The sequence below is a fragment of the Mixophyes fleayi genome, chromosome 4, assembly GCF_038048845.1.
Source record: "Mixophyes fleayi isolate aMixFle1 chromosome 4, aMixFle1.hap1, whole genome shotgun sequence".
Classification (NCBI taxonomy): Eukaryota; Metazoa; Chordata; class Amphibia; order Anura; family Limnodynastidae; genus Mixophyes; species Mixophyes fleayi.
The window spans coordinates 204238142-204260252 of record NC_134405.1 but is presented as its reverse complement, the minus strand read 5'-3'; the positions used below and the strand labels follow the sequence as shown (position 1 = coordinate 204260252).

General features: G+C 40.3%; 1 protein-coding gene and 1 long non-coding RNA gene across 5 annotated transcripts in view; one reads left to right on the top strand and one right to left on the bottom strand.

The window, feature by feature from the left end:
- The window catches only part of NSD1 (nuclear receptor binding SET domain protein 1), a 78818-nt gene extending 62770 nt beyond the window's left edge, over nucleotides 1-16048 (bottom strand). The window contains exons 1-5 of one of the 3 annotated variants that reach the window (XM_075209159.1): nucleotides 15843-16048; nucleotides 13236-14155; nucleotides 5541-5667; nucleotides 3759-3934; nucleotides 1049-3290 (exon numbers count right to left, since the gene is read on the bottom strand). In XM_075209159.1, coding sequence (XP_075065260.1) covers nucleotides 1049-3290; nucleotides 3759-3934; nucleotides 5541-5667; nucleotides 13236-14138 — 3448 coding nt within the window. In that variant the 5' untranslated portion in view covers nucleotides 14139-14155; nucleotides 15843-16048. Of the gene's footprint in view, nucleotides 1-1048; nucleotides 3291-3758; nucleotides 3935-5540; nucleotides 5668-13235; nucleotides 14156-14369; nucleotides 14474-15059; nucleotides 15207-15842 lie in introns of those variants that run through there. The other 2 variants (XM_075209158.1, XM_075209157.1) reach the window with 2 other exon arrangements.
- Nucleotides 16049-18722: 2674 nt separating this feature from the next.
- Nucleotides 18723-22111, top strand: part of LOC142150055 (uncharacterized) — a 66769-nt gene continuing 63380 nt past the window's right edge. For both annotated transcript variants that reach the window (XR_012690992.1, XR_012690991.1), the window contains exon 1: nucleotides 18723-18926. This is a non-coding gene — a long non-coding RNA (uncharacterized LOC142150055). The remainder of the gene's footprint in view (nucleotides 18927-22111) is intronic.

The following is a 22111-nucleotide window of genomic DNA, read 5'->3' as shown; positions in this document are numbered from 1 at the left end:
TGTTGCCAGTAGTGATAATTACCAGCAATCACCCACCAGTAATAAAACCACAACCCAACACTCTACAGGCAGTCATACAACCTAAACTACCTTTTCAGCCGAGTGGGTTGGGGGAATCTAGAATAGTTGCCCAAATCTCTTGCGCCTTGGGCTGTATAGGAAGAATATTTTACTACAGTTCCAATATCAGAACATATCAGAGTGGGTATGAGACATCAGAACCAGACAGACATATTACAATAATAAAATACGCCCTAATTTCCACTAGCTGTAGAACTGCCTGATCAATCCACATAGCAACTCAGTACTAGGCAGAATAGATAGGTGGAGTCGGAGGGAATTAGAGAATCACACAGCAACTAGAAGACAATTTCCATTCATGTATCTTGTCCACCATAACAAACTGTTCCCCCCTCACCACTTAGATTGTCTTGTTGAAAATCCAGGCAAAGCTTTGCAGTCAATTGACATTTAACACCCCCAGCCATGTGGGAAGACTATCTCTCCATGTCCAAGACAGTTTTATTAATTCAGCATTTTCAGTTAAAAATCACATCAATATTAAGAAGCCTGTGCTAGAAACAGATCACAAGATTTTAAAACCAGCCCACACACAAGTACACACAGACTCTACACCAGGTCACAAATTAGGAAGTGCAAAAAGTAACAACTTATAGGAGTTAATGTAGAAATAATGAAGGACAACAAAATAATTAATCTATACATGGGTTTTTAATGCACCTAAGTAACAAAACTTGTGATTTTGTTTTTAAATCACCATAGTAAAACAAATAAATGGCAAAAAAATAATTTAAAACCACCTTTTACAAGCATTTAAGAATATTTGCACACAAAGTGCTTATAATGCAAAAGAATTGCAGAAAAAAAATTAAATAGCAATATGCTCAAGTAAACAATGCCTTAATGTGAACAAAAAGCTGTGTCCAAAACAGGCATAGCACACAGTATATCAGTATATACTACGAAACATGTTTTAGACTGAAAAAGAAAGACACCAATCCTTACAAAAAGAATAGCTAATCCATACCTCGCCATAGTGGGTTTGATTTCCCTGCAGCATCGGGAAGCTGATGTGCTGCAGATGCCGCCTTATGAACCTGTTGCTCAGGTACTTCTGAGGATGTTCCGTCCTTGTCGCTCTGATCTGCTGTAGGAAGGACGCAAGCCTTGGGAGACAAGTCATTGGTGTGGTTCTCTTGACTAGTCTGGTTAAACCTCTGCCAGCGCTTTTTTGGTGCAACATAATTAGTGTCATCAGACTCATCCCACCCGGAGCACTCATTGCTCAGTTCTGAATCTGGTTCCGTTTCCTCCTTGCACCCGGTAAGCATTTCACTTGTGCGGCTTTGGTGAGATTTTGCTATACTTGGAGTTTTAATGGTTGACTGTACTAAAGAATCACTTGCTAAAGCTTCTATATTACATTTTGGTAGTCTATCTTTTTGAGAAGACAATTTGCAGTGGGAGAGAGATTCCAGCGCTGTTCTACTAGGTGCACTACCAACAAGAGCTTGGCTTACGCTATTTGAAGACACAGTCTCTTTGCGAGGAGAAATCTGATTATCTGCATTTATGATTTCTACTGTACTGGTTCGCCTCTTCTGCAGGATACAGGGTTTTGTAAATCTTTTATTTGAGAGAGGTGTTGTAGGATTAACATTTCTGGGATTAACCACACTACCTGTGGAGAGAAGGGGCTGAGGTTTACCAGTATGAGCTAGTGAACTACTATTTAATCCTGAACTGGTATTTTCATCAGACGTAGGCTCTGACTTCACACCATCAGTTGATGAAGGCTTACAAACTACATACGAATTGTTTTCAGTTGTGACCTCCGGAGGGCTAGACAAGGTTGTATTTTGTCCTGTCATAATTTGCCTTTCCTTTGTTTTTGTATCATGCATATCTTTTAGCATCATCAGCAGACTGCTGAATTTATAATCTGGTTCCATGGGTATTCTATTCTGCCCAGATGCAGATGGGAAAATTAAGGGTGAGGATGATTTAGAGGTTGTACTATCAGAACTGTCCTCCTTCCCTGTCCAGTTGGATGGCTCTTTCAGTTCAGGCACAACATGCTTCACTGTCTCTATCTCCAAAGAATCAGAAGACTTCTTGGGCAAATCAGAGCACATAGTTTCCTCAAGCCCAATTTTACTAGGAGAAGGCATAAGAGACTTAAGAGAGGTTTTGGAGTCCATGCTGCAATTTTCATGTTTGGGATTTTGATATATGCTCTCCCCTGCTACACAGGATTTGTCTTCAACATTTAGAGGTATATTTACATCATGGTGATCTTTAGATATAGCGTTATCTCCCAAAGTGTTTTCAGAGACCACCGAAGAATCAGATTCTGATGATGCAATTGTAGTATCTGGTGAAGAGTCTCTAGGACTTAGAGCACAGTCACTAATCTGGACACCTGGACTGTCTGGAGGTTGCACACCTTTATTAGATGATTTTGTGTAGTTGCTGCAATTCAATGAATATTTGGATCTGGCAGGCTTCTTATTAGATTTTACAGAGCTGGATATAGAGAGATCCCTTACACGCTTCGTGTTTTTACCTAATCCTGTGGACAATTCCACTTTGGTGCTTACACTTCGCATTGGACACAGATTGAGGGTCCCTGGCTCATTTTTAAGCCTGTCTCCTGTAAAAGACACCGCTGGTTTCATGAAACTTGTTTCCGATTCATCGGTATCACAGTCACTCTGAGATTTTGTTTCAGCTATACATGGACCTCGCTCCACAATTCCAACACTACTTAGACACTTCTCTGAGGACGCATTGGAAAACATGTCGCCACAAGTTGAATTGGAACGTCTTTCTTTATTAAGGCTGTAGGCATCCTTAAATCCTTGCCTGGCATCACTTTCTCTCCGATACGGTGGCATTGTAAATTTTTCATCACCGATTTCACTACACCAATATTTAGGAGACGCCGGTTTTAGAGGTGTAACAGCAGAGTCTTCATGTAAGTGTTTGGTCTTGTCAGCATTTTTATGTATTGGCTTACGGCTTATGCCTTGTTTTTTCTTCAAGGAGTCTGTTTTAGTACCTGGCAGTGGGGTAGATTTATGCAGAGAAGGCTTTACAAAGCCATTCAATACATTGTTCACTGTCCCATTGAACTCTTTCCCACCATATCCTTCTTGTTGATCTGCAGGTCTCCCAAGATGCACAACATCCCCATACTCTGTTTTGGCAAGGCAATCTTGAGCATGAGCAATGCTTGACTGCCATAGTGATAGGAGTTTTGATGGAATCTAAGAACAAGAAAGAAAAAAACAAACAAAAAAAAAAAACAGTTGTGGCAAATGAAGAGGAATATTTAGCAATTTACATTTTTATTATATTACATATTTTTTTTACAGTGAAAAGAGCAGCAAAAACAGTACATGTTAAACCACAGGTAGCTACTGCATCTATAATTAATGCAGCAGGGCATCTATATAGGGTTATCCAACTAAATAAATGCACATCCTACTGCTTCCCTTTTTTACAATATTAAATTGTCACAAGAATGTTCTGCGATGTGAGTTCTAGCCAGGGTGCTGCAATATATAGTAGGTGGCAGAGAAAAGGGATAAAGAAGGGAAAAATATAATCACTTAATATTTTTATTAATCTTATTGTTCTGAAAATAAAATAACCTTCTCTACACATATATAATGATACAGATAAATCATTACAGTGTATGTTCTGGAAGACCGATTCTCTATAAAAGCACTTACCTTACGTTTGCTAGAACCTTCCCTCTGCTTTTGAGGCTGCCGTGGATCTGGTAATCTTTCAAACTGATAAACACCTTTGAATGGAACAACTGCCTTTGCAGTTACCCAAACCTTCTCGGTTAGCTCCCCCAAAGTCTCCACATAATACTGCCGAGGTGGCTTCTTAGTGCTCAGTTCTACGAAATGTAGAAATAGAAAAACAAGTCAGGTACTTTGGCATCAATTTAGGAATGATTTAAGAACACCTGCATTATATGTGAACAGATCAACACAATATCACACAAAATGGGGTACATGTGCTACAAAGCATAATAAAAGCTTGGGACAATACCTTTGCTTTAGGCTAGTGAAACATAGACAATTTTCATGCCCACATATCAAACCCTGCATTCACATGCCTGGAGTTAAATCAATGCTGATGGGCTAGGGACTCGGGAGGAACAATGCCTACAACATGTGCAAGCATCACGTTTATTACATAGGCGCTTTGTGCACCACTTTTCTTCTGCAACTGATTCTGGCATCAGTTCAAATTTAGAGTAATGGTGGCAATTCTAAAGGTGCAGTGTCTTCACGCATAATATTAAAAAAAAGACATGCATGAAAATTGCATCTACCTGAATGCATTGAGGTATTTTCCAAAGGAATTCTGAACTAAACATATTGGCTGACCATGTAGAATGATGGGGAAAGTGGCATATGTCAGAAAGGAGAGCAGGCCCCAACCCCTAAACAGTGCAAATGAACACACTGGAGGTAATCAGACCGTACCGCCAAAATTGCTAAAACGCAAAGCATAGACAGTAAAAGTCATTGAAATGTTTCTCTAGAGAGCATTTACTTATATTGAAAAAAACAAAACAAAAACACAACCCATTATAACATTAGAATGTTTGCACACAAAATAAATTATAAGGGCATGAACTTTAAAAGTATAATGAAACCAAAGAAGTGAACATGAAAAAGTGGTACATTTATACAGATGTCTGCCCTATGATATTAACCATTAATGACTTGGGCGTTCTCTTTAACCTCCCGATATGAACACAGTGTTTGCTCTGGTATGCATATATAATGTACAGACAGACGGTATTGCCTTAATTTGGAGTACTAGGTTTTAAATATACTAAGAAGTAGAAGTTTCTAAATTAAATTTAGACCTGCTCCATACACAGTAACCTTACTGGTAATAATATTTGCATGTATGACTATCAACAAGTAGCAGTTAAACATTTATATACACATACATAAGAACCTACTCACTGTCACAATAGGAGAGATGCAATCCAGGTCTCCCCTGACTCTGCAAAAACCTATTTCTTGTAAAGTAACCTAATGCTTGTTAGCATATCAGCTATTACACATGATTTGATAACGATTAGGTGCAAAAAACACCTACATCAGCTTGGTCTGTGCTGGGACTGCCAACTAGGTAATAAATGTTTTGCAATTATGGGGTGGGATGGGAGGGTACGGTATTCTATAAGCGATTTTAAATGAAGGGGGGAAAAAATGGTAAAGAAATACTAACAGCAGGACAATTTATTCATTGATTTAAGTCAGTGAACTTGGAAGTGGGATGGACATTCAAAGAAATTTGACAGCTTGTAACATTTGAATGAATTTCTGAATAAAAGGTGATGTTTCTACATTCAAAACAAATCTACCACTGATGCTGGAGAATCATAAAGGCAATAAACACACTGAAAATAAAAATACTTTCCCAATAACCATACCCTTGATTTAATGAAAGTTACATTGAGATAAACAAGCCTCCATTACCTTTTCCATCCTGCTGGGGGTCAGCACAGATCTTACATGGCCACCAAGGACGCCGACTGAACTTCGCCCAAACAACATCCCCTTCCTCATGTATTACAGGAGCAAGTTTTTTTCTTCTTGGCTGTTGCTGCAGACAGAGAAATTAGAGAGACCAAAAATAAGCCAATGACAAAGCTCCTCCTACATTCAGACATCCTCTAGAGGGGAGTGTAGACTAGGTTAAACAAGGACACAGCCATGAACATTTATATAGAAAGAAAAGGTAAAAGCAAGAGACCCTAATAGCAGCAAATGAATACACACATTGCTTTAGCAAAGCAGAAACAAGCAGATTTCCTTTAACATATTTGAAGAGAAAACAAACATTGCAAAAAATAAATAAATCAGACAATGCTTAGCTTTAGAAAACAGATCATATGTTTGCTTTGTGTAATTACATTCAGAAAAGTGCAACAGGCCAATTTCTCATATCAAACATACTCAAATTCAAAATAAGATACTATACCCAGGAAAAGGGACATACGAGCTCCTACGTTTTTCTTGTATATAAGTACTGTAAGTAAGTCTGTATTGCAAAAATGCCACAGCACAAACACAGCCAGAACAGTACAATGTACATGCTGGACAGCTTAGATTTGGAACAGAACTATTTAACACCAAAGACACATGTCCTTAAATCATCTGGCAAACTCACACTGGATGGCATTACACAAAAATGCTCTGCACATTTTAGCAGCTTTCAACATCAGCAGGAGTACTTGCTAAATATACAGAGATGGACAAACCAATGTAGAGTTCATGAGTCAACAAGATATTTTAAGCAGCCAGAGAAGATGTCCATCCAGTCACAGATTAACAGAAGTGATACCCAGGGGCTAGATTTACTAAACTGCGGGTTTGAAAAAGTGGATATGTTGCCTATAGCAACCAATCAGATTCTAGCTATCATTCATTTAGTGCACTCTACAAAATGACAGCTAGAATCTGATTGGTTGCTATAGGCAACATCTCCACTTTTTCAAACCCGCAGTTTAGTAAATATACCCCCAGGAGTGCTAGCAGTCATTCGTGAGGCGCTGGTGGGTGTACTTTAACAGGAACCCTAGACCTATTTTACAGCTTTCCTATGAAACAAGTGCATTCTGCCATCACTTCTGCCACATAATCCTTAGATTACATGATACAGGTGGCGGGACCTGGCATTGCCGCTTTAAAACCATCAATGTTACAGTCTAAATTTTAAGTGACGTCAATATCCACGGTCGCGATTTTCTGTCTTCGGAATTGATGTGAACACTGTCAGCAATGTTGTCTGTCTGTTTCAAGGTCGGTCTTGTCACCCATATAGTTATCGGAATTTTTATGTAGGTATACTGTCAGACTTGTGGCAATAGGTCAAACATACCCTACCCAGCACAAGACATAAAAGATGAAGTTCTGCTTGTAAAAAAAAGCTCCTTAAAATAGGTCTGCTCTCATTATAGAGTAGACAATATGATGGATAGATTCTACGAAGTCTGACTACATCAGTCACTACAGGCATGTAAATACTACACAACTTTTGATTTATGTGAATAAAGGCATTTACGTGCACTTTAAAATAGAACTAAAACAGTACTATCCATATACAAGTGATCTCCGCGACCTCCATACATATATCTTATGTATGAAGTGTTACCCACAGCTCTTTTGGGCAGGGTCATCATACCCTTTGTTTCATGGCATCGTCTGTCATTATGTTAGCAGCAACTAGAGCAGTTGAAAGTCAGCGTGCACAGAATCCCAGGACATGCCACAGGCGAGTTTGATTTGTGTTTTGTAACCATGCATTCTGGAAACAGAACTAAGGAAGCCACACATCATGGTGAAAAGCATTTTAGACCTACTCACATTCCAAAAAGGTTTAAAATTTGCTGAATTACTAATTTATTTATCCATCTATATATTGAATTACTAATTTACATTATAGATAAGACAGTAAATCAGAGCTACTAGATCACTGATTCATCCATTGAGTTACTCTATTTATACCGGTAACTCACTTACGATAAATCCATTTCATGAATTTTAATGAATCCACTTTTCACCACTGACATTATTGCTAGACTTCAGTTTAGCTCATATTTTCCAATTTGTCACTCTGTAAAACACCTTTCTCCATTTAGCACAATTCCTGCCCACTACCTCCCAGCACAATTTACGCTTTTGTGAATTAAAAACGCTTAACTCTAGTATCGCTCATTTCTTGACTCACCATAATACATTTCAAACCCCAACTCTGAAAACCAGGAACTACATCCTTATCTATCTTTACAGACTACACTCGTATCCCCAAATCCATCACGTAAGGTGTAACCATAGTGTCTGTCAGCTAGGGCAGAGGCACAGCCATGAAGAGGAGCCATGATGCTGTGGGAAGAAGTGTGGAGTGCAAGTACATTTTTATTTTTGCATAGCCACCCCCCTACCACCACAATAAATGACATAATATACATATTGGGTTGAGAACGGATGCGCCACACAGCATTCTTCTCCCTGCCAGCAGCTTTGCCTCAGGAGACCCTTCCAAGGTGCTTGGTGGACAGCTCAATTGATGGCTCAACAGCAACATCTTGTCTGGGGACATTTTGATTAGTTGCCTACACCTACTTTGTGCAATCAATTTTTTCATTCACTGCCCATTATGGGTGCAGTCTTTCCTGTCTGTTAGCTCCTGTGTTCCAGTCACCCCTGCTTGGATACTGGACCTATGGTATTGGACCGCCTCCTGCCCTGATTGCCACTGCAAGCACCATGACATCTGCCTGGATCTTGATGGCCATTGTCAGCAGCCGGACCTGACCTCTGTCTGAACCTTGCCTGCTGTTGTGGTTCCTCTTTATCTCCGATTGGCTATATTCACATCTGCACATCCCTCAGTGCATGTTTTACCTAGCCATCACCTGTCCTTGCTCCCAAGTCTTGTTTCCGCCATTACTTTCCAATCTTCACTAACCCCAAGTATAAACATCTAAAACTTTATGCATAAGGCCTGAGAGCAAGAGAGTAATGATGAGCACGTTCAGATCAATGGAAAACAAAGGGTTGGTAGAGGTGAATGGTAAGATTATCCTGGTTCCAAGGGTTTATCTTAGATTTTTACATTTGAAAGAACTCCATTAAAATTAAGCCTCACATGGCTAGGGTCTCGGATTTCATTCCAATCAAAGAGTTGGTATGTTCTCGTGTTTATTGTGGGTTTGCTCCCACAACCCAAAAATATACTGGTGGGTTAATTGGCTTTTGACAAAATAGACCCTAGTGTGTGTGTTACGATAGGGAATTTAAAATCTAAACTCCAATGGGACAGGGACTGATGTGAATTATTACATTCTCTGTACAGCATTGTGTAATATGAGAAAGAAAGACTGAAATTATGATGAGGCCTATATCATAAACAACAGATAGTGTTACCATATTAGTGTGACAACAATGTGCATATTCACAGAATCTGGTGTTTCTGACAGAGAATAAACTATTCTATAGAGCTTTGACTCAGAGAGGAGCCTGTTGTGTATGCCAAAATGGGACTAGTACCTGCTATTTAATACAGGACAATGTGTCTATTAATATTACATTTTATATACTTTGTTGTGCGTTAAAGTGTGTGTATAGTATACTTCACAGTCTTGGATTTCTTAACTACACATCACAAAATCTCAAAATAGTACATAATTACAATTCTCTCTGAGAAAAGACCTGTTTTTTGTTTCTTTATAAAACACTTTATAGAGAATGCAAAGCCACTGTGACACTAACATATATATGAAGACATATTAGTAAGCCTAACAGTGTACTAGAATAATAGACGTAATTAGAGTTGACTAGATCTGTCCAGCATGCTGCGTGATCTGTACTTCATAAAAAGCTGTTAGAGCATAGAAGGGTGCTAATTCAGATCTTGTGATTGGCTACCAGAGGGTATATTTACTAAACTGTGGGTTTAAAAAAGTGGAGATGTTGCCTATAGCAACCAGATTCTAGCTGTCATTTTCTAGAATGTACTAAATAAATAACTAGAATATGATTGGTTGCTATAGGCAACATCTCCACTTTTTCATACATGCAGTTTAGTAAATATACCCCTTAGTCTTTAACATAAAACAAATGCTATAGATATGTGGACTCACAAGCTGGGAACATTTAAAATTTAGCTGTCATTTCTAAATATCACCCAGACATGTATTAAGCAATTAAAATTCAGGAAAAAGCAAGATCAGCAGCCATAATTTTTAACAATTAAACATTATATATTTTAAATATTTGTGTAAAACTTGGTCAATATAAAACAAATCATTAAAATAAAAAATATAATAAAAAAAAAAAAATAGTGTATAAACTATGCCTTAAAAACTTAAGTCAACCAAGCAATTACCTCCCATCTACGTTGTACTACATAGTTCACATACTGCGATTTCAGTGTTCAGGAGTTAACTTTTTGTGTTATCCCCATCCCCAAAATACAATCCATGCGGATCCGGACCTGGGATGACTGCCGAATTCACAATCCAGCTATGCCACACAAAAGAAAACAAAAAAAACAACCAAGTCTGCAGGAGAGATGTGCGTTTGAAAGCTGCTGGATCCAGTGGACTGGCTCAAGCAGGCAGCTCCTGAAGTGATACAACCATTGAATGAGGACCAGACTTTCATTTCAACCAGTACATTGGAAAAAGGTGCTTTCAGATACAAAAACAACTGTAGTCTCAGTAGATGGACCCACACCAATATAGTTTCTGTAAGGTTGGGAAGGAGGAAAATCGTTTAAGATGCATACTAGGAAGACTTACTATAGACAAAGAACAGATAAGGGTTCCTTTTTTCAATCAAATTTAAAAGCTCTTAGACTGTGGGCAATCTATAGCAAACTCACTGAAGTAAATGCATTTTTATGGTAGTACAGTGATGGCTGAGCTGCTCTATTCAGACGAAACCCTGCCATTCACTCAGATAATTTCTAAGGCTAGTGTCACACAAGAGTTTTTCACCAGCTGATAAAAGCTGAAGTTAGATTATTGTGTGCATTACCATGGATCACTTTTTCGCTGCCTAAGGTCACAGTCCAATGACACTTTACATGTGTTTTTTAACTGTAGTACAACTACATATGAAATGCATTCAGTATACATTTTACTAGCACATTAGGCTAATGCAGTGGTTCCCAAACTGCATGCCATGGCTCCCTGGGGTGCCACAGCGATCTCACAGGGGTGCCGCGGCCAGGGCCGGTGGTAAACAAGGCGGGGGACTACTTTGTAATTATTTTGGCTTAGGGGTGCCTTGAAAATTTTTTTGAGACCCTAGGGGTGCCTCGAAGTGAGAAAGTTTGGGATCCGCTGGGCTAATGCATTTAAACATTACAAAAGACACGTAAATTGACAAGCAGCATTTTGAAAAACACTACCACAAAATATAAAAATGACGATGGGTACATAACACCAGAAACAAACGTTAAAAATGCAAGTAAACGCATTTAAAAACTGTCCTTGAGTACCAAGTGGGTATCTGGAGTATATCCTCTCCTACAGACAGCATATTTGAGGTAGTTTGACAGTAACCAATGTGCAACCTTAAGGAGAAGAGAAACTCAGTTCCTGGTGCAGTGATTCGCTGGGCACAGGACAGTGCCCGTGTGACCACAAAAACTCAGTAGAAAACTACCAGCTGAAAATTACTTACAGGGTTTCCTTTCTGAAGTGAATCCAAAAGGATAGGGTGGTGTTGTATAGATGCTTACATTAAAATAGGAAATAACCGTTAGCTGTGCATCCGCAGCCCTGAAAGACCTCTCAAATGAAGATATTGTAACAACACTAATTTTAATAGAGCTCAATAGTCAATTATTTAGGGCCTGTATAAAAAACCTATTGTGCTTGTTAGGATTTGTTTTAATAGGATTACATAATATTTTTGTTTTTAAAAGAATGTAGTATATATTTCAGAACAGTGAATTATACACAACTGATTTTATATCTATACACATGGCAGATAACATATTAAATGAGATAAATATATTAAGAATCTCACCAAGTACCACAGACCTCCATTTAAGCTAAAAACCATTTTAACCAAACTGCAATTAAGAGACTCATCTATAAAGCAACGAGATAAATATTCCACTTGTTAATTCGCCATACAATTGCTTGTACAAAACATCTCCACATGTACATTTAGTTAAGTCTGGCAAACCAAGAACACCGACATGACCAAGATAATAAAATTGAGTTTTAGTCTTAAGTCTAAAATTCAGTTCGTTGTTGGGCTTAACCCACTGGTTCCCAAACTGTGTGCCGCAGCGATCTCTTATGGGTGCCACGGCAGGGCCGGTGGTAAGCAAGGCGGGGGACTACATGGTAATTATTTTGGCTTAGAAGTGCCTTGAAAAATTTATGGAGACCCTAAGGGTGCTTCGAACTGAGAAAGTTTGGGATCCACTGGCTTAACCAATAAATCTCATCTTGCATAATAGTGATGCTACATACCCACGATAGCAGCTCGAAGGTGATAAAAAAAAACCAGGAATCGCTGATCCCTTAAAAAATAAAATAGTAGCAAAACTCATTGTAGATTTGGCTACAAATACAGTGAATATACTTAATTTATCTTAGAAACGAGTTATCCCTATTTTATCAGCATTTAAGCGCAGGCATAGGCCACCAAAACCAGAGCAAAGCAACAAGTACAAAACGCAAATATGAAACAAACCATATCATGAGCCCTAAGTAAACTTACATTTACCAATTAAATGCACACAATAGTTATGGCCGTACTTTTCATGACCTGTTAAACAGTAAAAAAAAAAAAAAAAAAAAACAACACTATCCGATGTATTTTGAATCTTACTGGCTAGTCACTGGTAATTAACGCACACTTGAAGAAACAATAGCATTTTTCTTGCTTTAAAATGAGTTGCCACCGCTGAATGGTAGATACAGCTAAAACACTTATCGTAGTTCTCTCTAGTAAACGCATGTCTCTCACTGATGCTCCTGGAATGCAGCATGCACTCTTTTTGTGTTATGTGCTTCAGTTTGTATGTAGGAAGAAGCATTTTCCATAGAGATCAATGATCTATATCAGAGGTGCCTAAACTCAGCTATCATGAACTGTTGGCAGCTCTTGAAGACTGTGTCTACCATGCAGTAAATGCAGCGAAATGCTCAACAGGTCATTAAAACATAAAATAAGTGTGCTTTATGTCATGTCAGAGACCATATTGTACACTAAAGCTCTGATCACAAAATATACCTACAAACCAAATATTAGAAAAGGCTGAAATGAGTACATGGCTCTGTGTTCACTGTAGAAACGCATCTAATTTCCATTAAACGCATTCCAACAGACGTAGCATGGTTAAGTGACAGCCATATAGTAGTGAAAAATACCCTGATGCTATAAACACACGAGAACCTTTTATGCTGCAGGCTGACATAAACACAACAAACAATCTCCAATGGATACAAACAAAACATCAAGCTGGACATTATTTTTGCGCCATTAGATGATAAGTTCCAATTGGACTACAAGTGAATTCTGAAACAAAATAGATTTCTTTTAAGCAATATTTGACAAGCTGTGCATATTCTTTAGCAACTGGGTAATTTCTTACCCAGTAACAAACTGGAAAACACTCCTAAAAACCATGGTTTTGCTTACATCTTGTAATTCTGAAGACCCAGGAGAAAATTCACGGTCTTCTAGCTCTTCGTCCAGGGACATCGAGTCCTCTTCTGTGCACATCATGGTAAGCGGCCCTTGCCCACTTAGCCTACCATCATCTACATGTGAAGGAGCAGTAAGATCCAGATCCCCATCTAAAATATTGTCTGTAATTGTACTAGTGTGGGCCCCATTTGACATTTCTGGATATTGAATCATTGCTAAAAAAGATGTTTTCCTTTCTAGATTCTTGCTTTCCATTGGATTCTCACCATCATCAACCCAATCTAATGGAACCAAATCCTCCAATTCTGTACCAAAGTCCGGAGGGGTGTTTATTTTAGATGCAGTTTCACCAATACTTTCCACCACTGAGGGCGGTTGTCCATAAACAGGCAAATCCATGCCAAAACCAGATCCATCTAGATCATAATTAAGATGCTGCATACTATACTCTGGTTCCATGTGACAGAATGAATCAAAATGATGCATTCCATTCTTCAAAGGTTTAGATAGCTTTAAAGGGATGTCTGGTGAATAACGATGTGCAGAATCAGGGGCTGTGGGATGAATTGTTGGTGAGCTTTGATTATAAAAGTAAGATTGAGAACTTGGTTCGGACACATGTCTTTCCATATCACGTGATCCATTCATACCATCCATATTCATCATGGAGGCAATGTCTTGGAGCCTTCGTAGAGGAATGTAATGGTTAGAGGAATCCTGCCCATAACCTGGTGTGTTACTCTGCAATGCTGAAGTCAATGGAACACTGCACCCATTAAGAGGCTCTAAAATGCTTCTATCACCCACACACCTTTTGTACTGGGCATTTGGAGCCAATGAGCTTAAGTAGCTTGGAGCACTGCTGAGCCTGCCTAGATCACAGGTTTCATCCATCCTGTGCAGGCATTAACCTTAAAAAAAAAATAAAAAAAAAATATTAAGATAAAGATACAAATTTCACATTTTATAAGACAGTTGAATAATGTGAAAGAATAGTAGAGTTGCTGTAGTGCTGTTATACATGATTAAGATGAAAGAGAATGTATACATATATATGCAAAATCTAAATATTGACAAATCCCATGAGACATACAAAGTCAGACTTAAATAAACAACAATACGTACAAAGTGAAATCATGTCCTCTGACCAAAATGGCAGCCACAAGCAGCGGCCTACATTAGCAGGCAAACGTCTGGCTTTGCCGGTGTGCACACAGAGGCTCAGTCCCTCCCCGGCCGTGGAGTGAATACTGAGAAGGAGGGGGGGAGCACGATATACAGGATAGATTAAATTAAAAAGGTCTGGGACCCCACCCCCAATCATACCATGTGAACATAGGTCAGGATATGAAATACAAACCCACTGCAGAAGTAGGAGTTTGTCTCCACCACTACCAAAGATTGCATTCTAGTCCAGCAGCAAAGAGGTTAATCCAGTGTACCGGCTTTGTCCCTGATTGCACACCCCATGTCCACAAAGCATAGCAATAGCCTGTATTATGTAAACATGCACATGCAGCCCATGTTATCATGCATGCAATAAAGTGTAACCGCGAACTAAACCCCTTTTCAACTCGGCATAAACAGAAATCCCTTTTTGCAGAATTGCAGCCGTAACGTGGAGGTCAGAGACGGAGAGCATGGAGGAAAGATCTTGTACGAAGCGGCTCCATCTCACCCGAGTGTGCAGCACCTCTTCTCGTGTATCAGGGGGAAAAAAGCCGACATGGCTCTTCCTCCCCCGGTGCAGCGCTTGGGATACAAGTGATGCACAAACATGCAAATGGAGGATGAAGTTGTTTGCCCCGGCCTTACCGTGCGCCTGCCCCTCATCACACAGCGCTAGGCCCGGAGCCCGCGGCAGTCTGCACTACCTCCCCCAGCCGCACAGCACGCAGCGGGGAGTGCTGCTTCTCACAATACTACAGGAGGCGTGCGGAGCCTGCGTGGGGGAGGGGAGGGTGCTGGGGTAGTTGGGGAGAACCGTGAAGTCTGTCTGAAGGGTAATTCATATAGGACTAGGGTATGTCTGCAAGACAGTGCGTTGGGGGAGGGAGAAGTCTGCAAGGCAGGCTGTGGGGGCAGTGCAATAACACGACTACCTATAGCGCTAGGGTAACTCTATGGCAGAGCTATGGAGCAGTCCTAGGAAGACATAGCTGGAGGTGACCAGTATGATTGGCAGCTATACAGACATAATTACAGGGAGATGGTTGGAAGTGATCTATAGAGAAGTATGTCATAGGTAGTGGGGGCAGAGAGTGAGCACACAGGGGACCTGCGTGTACTGTGCGGTGACATAAGGGGGCGCTGTACTGAGGTGCCGAGTTATAGCCGGTGTGACATGCCATGTACTTAGCCCTTATTGGCAGACCGTGCTGTGATTTTATGGTCACAGGTAATATATACATAATGTGGGAATATGGTGGCCAGGGAGCATGACTGTTGATACAGTTACGTTGAAAAGTGCAGTACTAAGGTAATGGAAGACACAGGACTGTGTGCGCACACCTTAGCCTACAGCTGCCCGTTTGCCTCCGTCCTCCACCCACACGTCATGACACTGCCCCTGTCACATACAGGCAGCCCTGCCCTCACCTTCTCCATCTTAGGTCTCCCCAGACTCTCCCACATTCAGGACCTCACAAAAGTGGACAGGTCACCTGCCTTCCACAAGACCCGGACCCGGCACACGTCTCAGGAAATGTGCCTTGTGTGTGAGACAATCTCCCCGAAACATCTGGCTGTCAGGACGTGGTTAAACCAGACTGTAGACAATATCAAAATGGCGTCCCGGGCGCGGCCTGAGCTCCCTTCGTGTCCCCAACCTGCCCCACAGCAGTGATAAGTGGGGGAGGCTGCGCTCATACCTCCTAATCTCTACTTTCATTAGTTAACTATGTTGTCCAATCCCAGGTACCTGTCACTGTGCATATAACCAACTGCATGGGCCATATAGAAGGAGAGACACAGACCACCTTAGGGAAGCATTTAAATAGGACTTCATATGTGGCAGAAGCTTCTGAATCATGTAAACCAGAGGCACACCAGGCACACCAGGCACACCAGTGTTGTTGAGGTAATGGTTTAGTCAAACTTGTCTTATGCTGTAATGCCTTTCTAAAATGAATAAACATGACTTCAATACACTAATCTGTGCGCCGAGATTTCTGTTTCATTCTCATGGATTTAGCCACCTAGAGGTAGCTCAGAGATATGATACAGACAGCTAGGCCTCTTGTTTGAAAATGTAATCCTGAACAACTGTCTGTAACCAATGATTAGCACGCAGCAAGAGCAAGTGCATATCATTGCTTGTGGGGAGCATAGATACAAACTGACATTATAAAGTAAGTAACATTTTTGGCTATGAGCAAAGATAATCGTCATTTAAAAAAACAATACATTATTAATTATTAAATTTATACATAACACACCACCTGTTTTTTGGGTCTACATATGGTTATTAACCCTTTTTTATTTATAGGCATTTACTTATATACTCCTCAGATCTTTACAGATGGCAACATACAAAATAATAAAACTAAACTTGGGGGTATATTTACTAAACTGGGGGTTTGAAAAAGTGGAGATGTTGGCTATAGCAACCAATCAAATTCTAGCTGTCATTTTCTAGAATGCACTAATTAAATGAAAGCTAGAATCTGATTGGTTGCCATAAGCAACATCTTCACTTTTTCAAACCCACAGTTTAGTAAATATACCCCTTGATATTAAAAAATAGAGAAGAAGGAGGTAAAAGGGTCCTGCTTGCAAGCATAGAAAACCTTAACCTCCATTCTTAGTTGCTGCTGCTTTTACGTGTTAGGATTAAGTAAATAATGTGTTAGCAGAAAATGGTCATCGTGTTGTTGCCAACATTTTAAAATCATTTCCAGGGACATTTTGCTGATGCACAGGTGCATCTTGGCACATCATGGGTGGTACTGTCTAGGTGGGCCAATAGCTGCATTTCGGAAAGAAGAAACAATTCTCCCACATTCTTCATTCTTGAAAGAGAAGCCAGTGAGGAAGCTACAAGCCAGTAGCTGGAATCTTTCACTAGGGCGAAAGATTCCTCACAGTGTTTAAGCTATATTGATTTTGTTTACTTCTTTATTGTTTATAGTTTATTTCTTTTGTGTTTTATGTTTATTTGGACTACTATTTTCCCAATATCAGTTAAGCCATTATCTGCTGCTTACTAATTTTAATTATATTGGTTACCCTTCTCATTCCTTCACTTATCCTACACAACTACCCCCACTTCCACAAGCTTCTCCATTCCTTTTACCACCCACCACCACATAACCATCATCTTTAACCCCATCCTGGCTTGCACCCCCCTTCCCCACATATTGTCTCAAATTACCACGTTTTCCATTTACTCATATTCTTTCCCATTTTACAATTTTCTCACAGTTCTACTCATTTGCTATACCCTCCAGCCTACCTTATTGCCTACAATCTATTACTATATATTTATTATTTATCATTTATAACACCATTTCTCTATATTCATATTTAAGCCACCCCCATTGCACCCTATTTTCTGTCCATTCAGAATGATATGAGTCTAATGTAGTCATTTAATCCCAGCCATCATTTACTTATATATATGCTATATCAAAATCCTGACCCACATACGTCCATTTCACTTTTATTTAAATTCTTTCACTATTCTTACCTATTTTTGTTATATCCTCTTTTCATTCCCATTGGTACTTCTATTCCGGTTTAGCTACTTATTTTGTCTTTTATCCTGCATTTCACTATACTTAATCCACACTATACTCTTTTCCATATTTTATCTCCCACACAACTCTCCCATTCTTTTGTCAGCTCTATGGGGGTCTATTTATTATTCAACAGTGGTACCCTTCAAATTGCAGGAATAGATAATGCAGTAATGCTTCAATTTACTATGCTGGGGCTGCTCTGTGGGCCCATGCTAAGTCCCCCCCCCCCCTCCTCCAAGAAGACGTTTTTCTGATCACCGTCAGGATAGCAATGCCAGCTAATGGAGAAAGTACTATGCACATAGTACTTGCACCCAGAAGGGATCCAGCTAAGCTGGACAGGCTTCAGCTGGATCCCAATGAAAAAGACCAGTAATGCCATACTGAAGTGGTATTACTTTGTCACAGATTAATACATTTCCTAATGCTGCTGTCTCCATAGAGGTCTAAGGGGACAACGGTAAGTACTGGTAATTAGTTTAATGCCAGATAAATCTATGATTTCGTCAGTTCTGCTCCACGGGTGGTTTCTGTCCTCCCTGAGCTCACCTTTTGTTAAATAAGGAAAAGCGGTGAAAGAGTATTTTGCCTGCATTTACAAAGGCATTTTGTCTCTTAACCACTTGTTAAATAGATCCCTACCTTTTTTACCCAACTCTCCACTCAATTTGTACTTTAACTCTCCCTATTTATGTTCCCCTATCCTTCCTTCTCCAATTCCTTGTCCATACTACACTAATCCTATAAAGCATATTTGCACTGCACTCAAAAATAATACAATTTTCAACAGCCCTCCAAATTACCACCTTTCTTGTGACTCATCATTTATGCAGCTCCACTCTACAACAACTATATGGACCCAAAGCTCCAGCTCTGTGTCACCCACAGAAATCCGTCTTCAAGACATCAAAAGACCACACACAGTACTACACTGCAATGAACAGCTAAGTATCAACTTTTTTTCTAGTCTGACTAGGTGGAGGACATAGTGTTGTGTCACACTCCGCTCTCCTGGTACTTCTACCCGAGCCTCTAAACACTGACTGCCACTTTAATTTCTGTTCTTAGTGCAGACTATTAGTCATGGTCTGCACCTGTGTTTGTTGCACCTGTGTGCTGGTCAAGTTTTGCCATTGATCAGTCTCCCTTTATAAGGTCTTTCCTTTCATTCTTGCATTGTTGGTTCTTCCAGTCATACCTGTAATTCTGATGCCTCTGCTGGGATGCATACCTGTGGAACCTGTTACTTGCTCGGCCTGCATTACTGATTATTGTTACCCGTTCCACTGCTCGTGGTAAATGCTATGGTCTACACTTGTTACCTACTCGGCCTGCATTGCTGATTATTGTTACCTGTTCCACAATCCGTGGTAAGCTGCTGTTCATCGCTTTTGTGTGTTCATCGCTGCTGTTTGTTGGACTTTCTCGATCCCTGCATACCTGTTCCACTGTTCGTAATGAACACTATGATCTACACCTGTTACCTACTCGGCCCGCATTGCTGACTACTCTTACTAGTTCCACAATTCGTAGTAAGCTGCTATTCATCGCTACTGTGTGTTCATCGTTGTTGTATGGCTGCACTTTATTGATCTCTGTCTACCTATTCCACTGCCGGTGGTAAATGCCATGATCAACTCCTACACCTATTTTGTCTGCACTACTGACTATTGTTAACTGGTTCCCCAATTCGTGACAAGCTGTGTTTTATCAGGGCTGAGTATGTCTGGACTTTGCTGATTCCTGTGCCTCAATTCTATTATTAGTGGAGACTGATTATTGCATGTGCAGCCTGTATTAATGGATGTTGCTGACAGTTACTACTCTTGCATGTCTTCATGATCATCATTTGCAAATTACTCAAGTCTTCATTGAACTCTTGTATTAATGTTTCATAATAAATGGTAATCTTCGTTACCACCATTTGATGTCCGAATTGGATCACTATTCTGCTATGTAACCTGTTCTCTAGCTGCCACAGTGAGAGCTTTCCTGGAGGGCCGCGAACTGCAAGGTGGAAGCCGTAGAGGCCCATATTCCTTTGCGGGAATCCCTGGTGAACACCTTCCATTTTGTTAGACTCCGCGGTCCAGGGAAGTTTTAGTCAATACCAGTGGCGGATCCAGGGGCGGGGGGCGATCTCCCCCCCCCCCCCCAGGGGCTTGCTGCCGACAGCTGCACACTGTGCAGGTCCGTTCAGCAGTGACAGTGTGCTGCCCAGCTGCTCTGATTGTGTTTTAAACACAATCAGAGCAGCGGGACAGCACACTGTCACTGCTGAACGGACCTACACATGCTGTGCAGCCGCCGGCAGCCTTAGAACACAGAAAGGGGGCGGGCCCTAAATCGCCCCCCCTAAAATCGCCCCGGGGAGGGCAGATGTCTAGGTCCGCCCCTGGTCAATGCTCATTGAAACAGCAGGATCTCACTAAATCATTCATGAGCTAACCTGACATGTTGTTAGTGCACACATACATTACTCCCACTAAACCTAAGCACATCCAAAATTTTCCGACAAGAGTGCTTACCTTCCTGCATAGTGAAGGCCTTGCTGTTATGACCAAAATCACTTCTTCACGTCTCATCGACTTCAGTGAACATTAACATTAAGGGCTAAATTTACTAAGCTGCGGGTTTGAAAAAGTGGGGATGTTGCCTATAGCAACCAATCAGATTCTAGCTGTCATTTTGTAGAAGGTACTAAATAAATGAAAGCTAGAATCTGATTGGTTGCTATAGGCAACATCCCCACTTTTTCAAACCCGCAGCTTAGTAAATCTAGCCTTAAGAGAGTTGGGAAAATCAGTGTCCTCAAAAGCCTTTCCTCACCCACTTAATGATAGAAATGGTGTAATAAAGATGTATAAACCTTTTCATACCACTCCATGGCATCTCCTGGATGGGAGCTAAGAAAAGTAGCCAAGTTTGACATTGGTGAACTAAAATTCCTGTGTTGACATGTTTACTGAATTTGATTATAAAAGTATTTTGGTTTCATCTAAAATACTCTAGTACAATAAATATATAAATATTTAAAGTATAGAAAATAGAAACAGAGCAGAGAAATTTCCAACGATAACAGGATACAATTTTCCAGAGTCATAGGGGAAGAATTCAATTCCCCCAGAAGTACCGACGGGTTAAACCTATTACTGTGATTGCGGTAGTTTTAACCCGGGAGCTGCAAGCAAAAAGCCGGCGTTAGAACTACCGTAATAATGGTAATAATGCGCAGGCCACGTTACTTTTAACAGTAGCGCGGCCAATTGAATATGCCACAGATTGTTAAAACCTGTTACTCTCCTCGGAAATTTGACATAGTTGACAACTATTTCATTAGCATATATTTCTAAAATTGGCAGTAGAGAATATTCACAATGATTGGCCTTCCTGGTAGAGTGAAATCCATCTTCCAGTGCTCACTAGACTTTCTTTTCTCTTTGGACAATTGAAGAACGTATTTAAGTCTGAAATTTCGGAGAACATATAACTGCAATTGTGTCGTCAGTAGGAATAGTAAATTAAGACAATTGTGTACTTTTATAAATAGGTCATGTTGAAAGGTATTGTCACACTTTTCACCAAGAAAGGATGTACTTGCTATAATTGTTACAACTGAACTGTGATGCAGAGTCTAACACGTCCCCGATGTTCACCAGGGACCTCTGGAAGGAGGTATGGTGTTGGCTGCATAGGACGTGTCCCTCGTGTTCTTAGCCAGGTAGAAGATGCTTCCAGTTGCTGAGCAGTTGAAGATGTCAAAGACACAGCCGGAATGCGCATCCCATTGCTGGGCTATGGAAGAAGAAGAAGACGTCCGTTCCCGCGAGTGAAGGGCAAAGCAGAGATAGCAGCTGACAGTACCCCACTTTTAGTGGAACCCTCCTTATTGAAGAAAACTTTCTCTGGAAATGTTCTCCTAAATCCAGAAGACAGGGAGCGTGCCTGACTTTATACATCCTAGAATCTAGTAATTGCTTGATCTCGAATTCTCACCAAATTGAGTTTCAACTGCAGGTGGAGGTGAAGGTTCTTTATAGAACTTATTTAGGACAAGTGGTTTTAGTAGAGAAATGTGACACACATTTTGGATGTTGAGGGGGAGATGGTAATTTAAGTCTAAAGGTT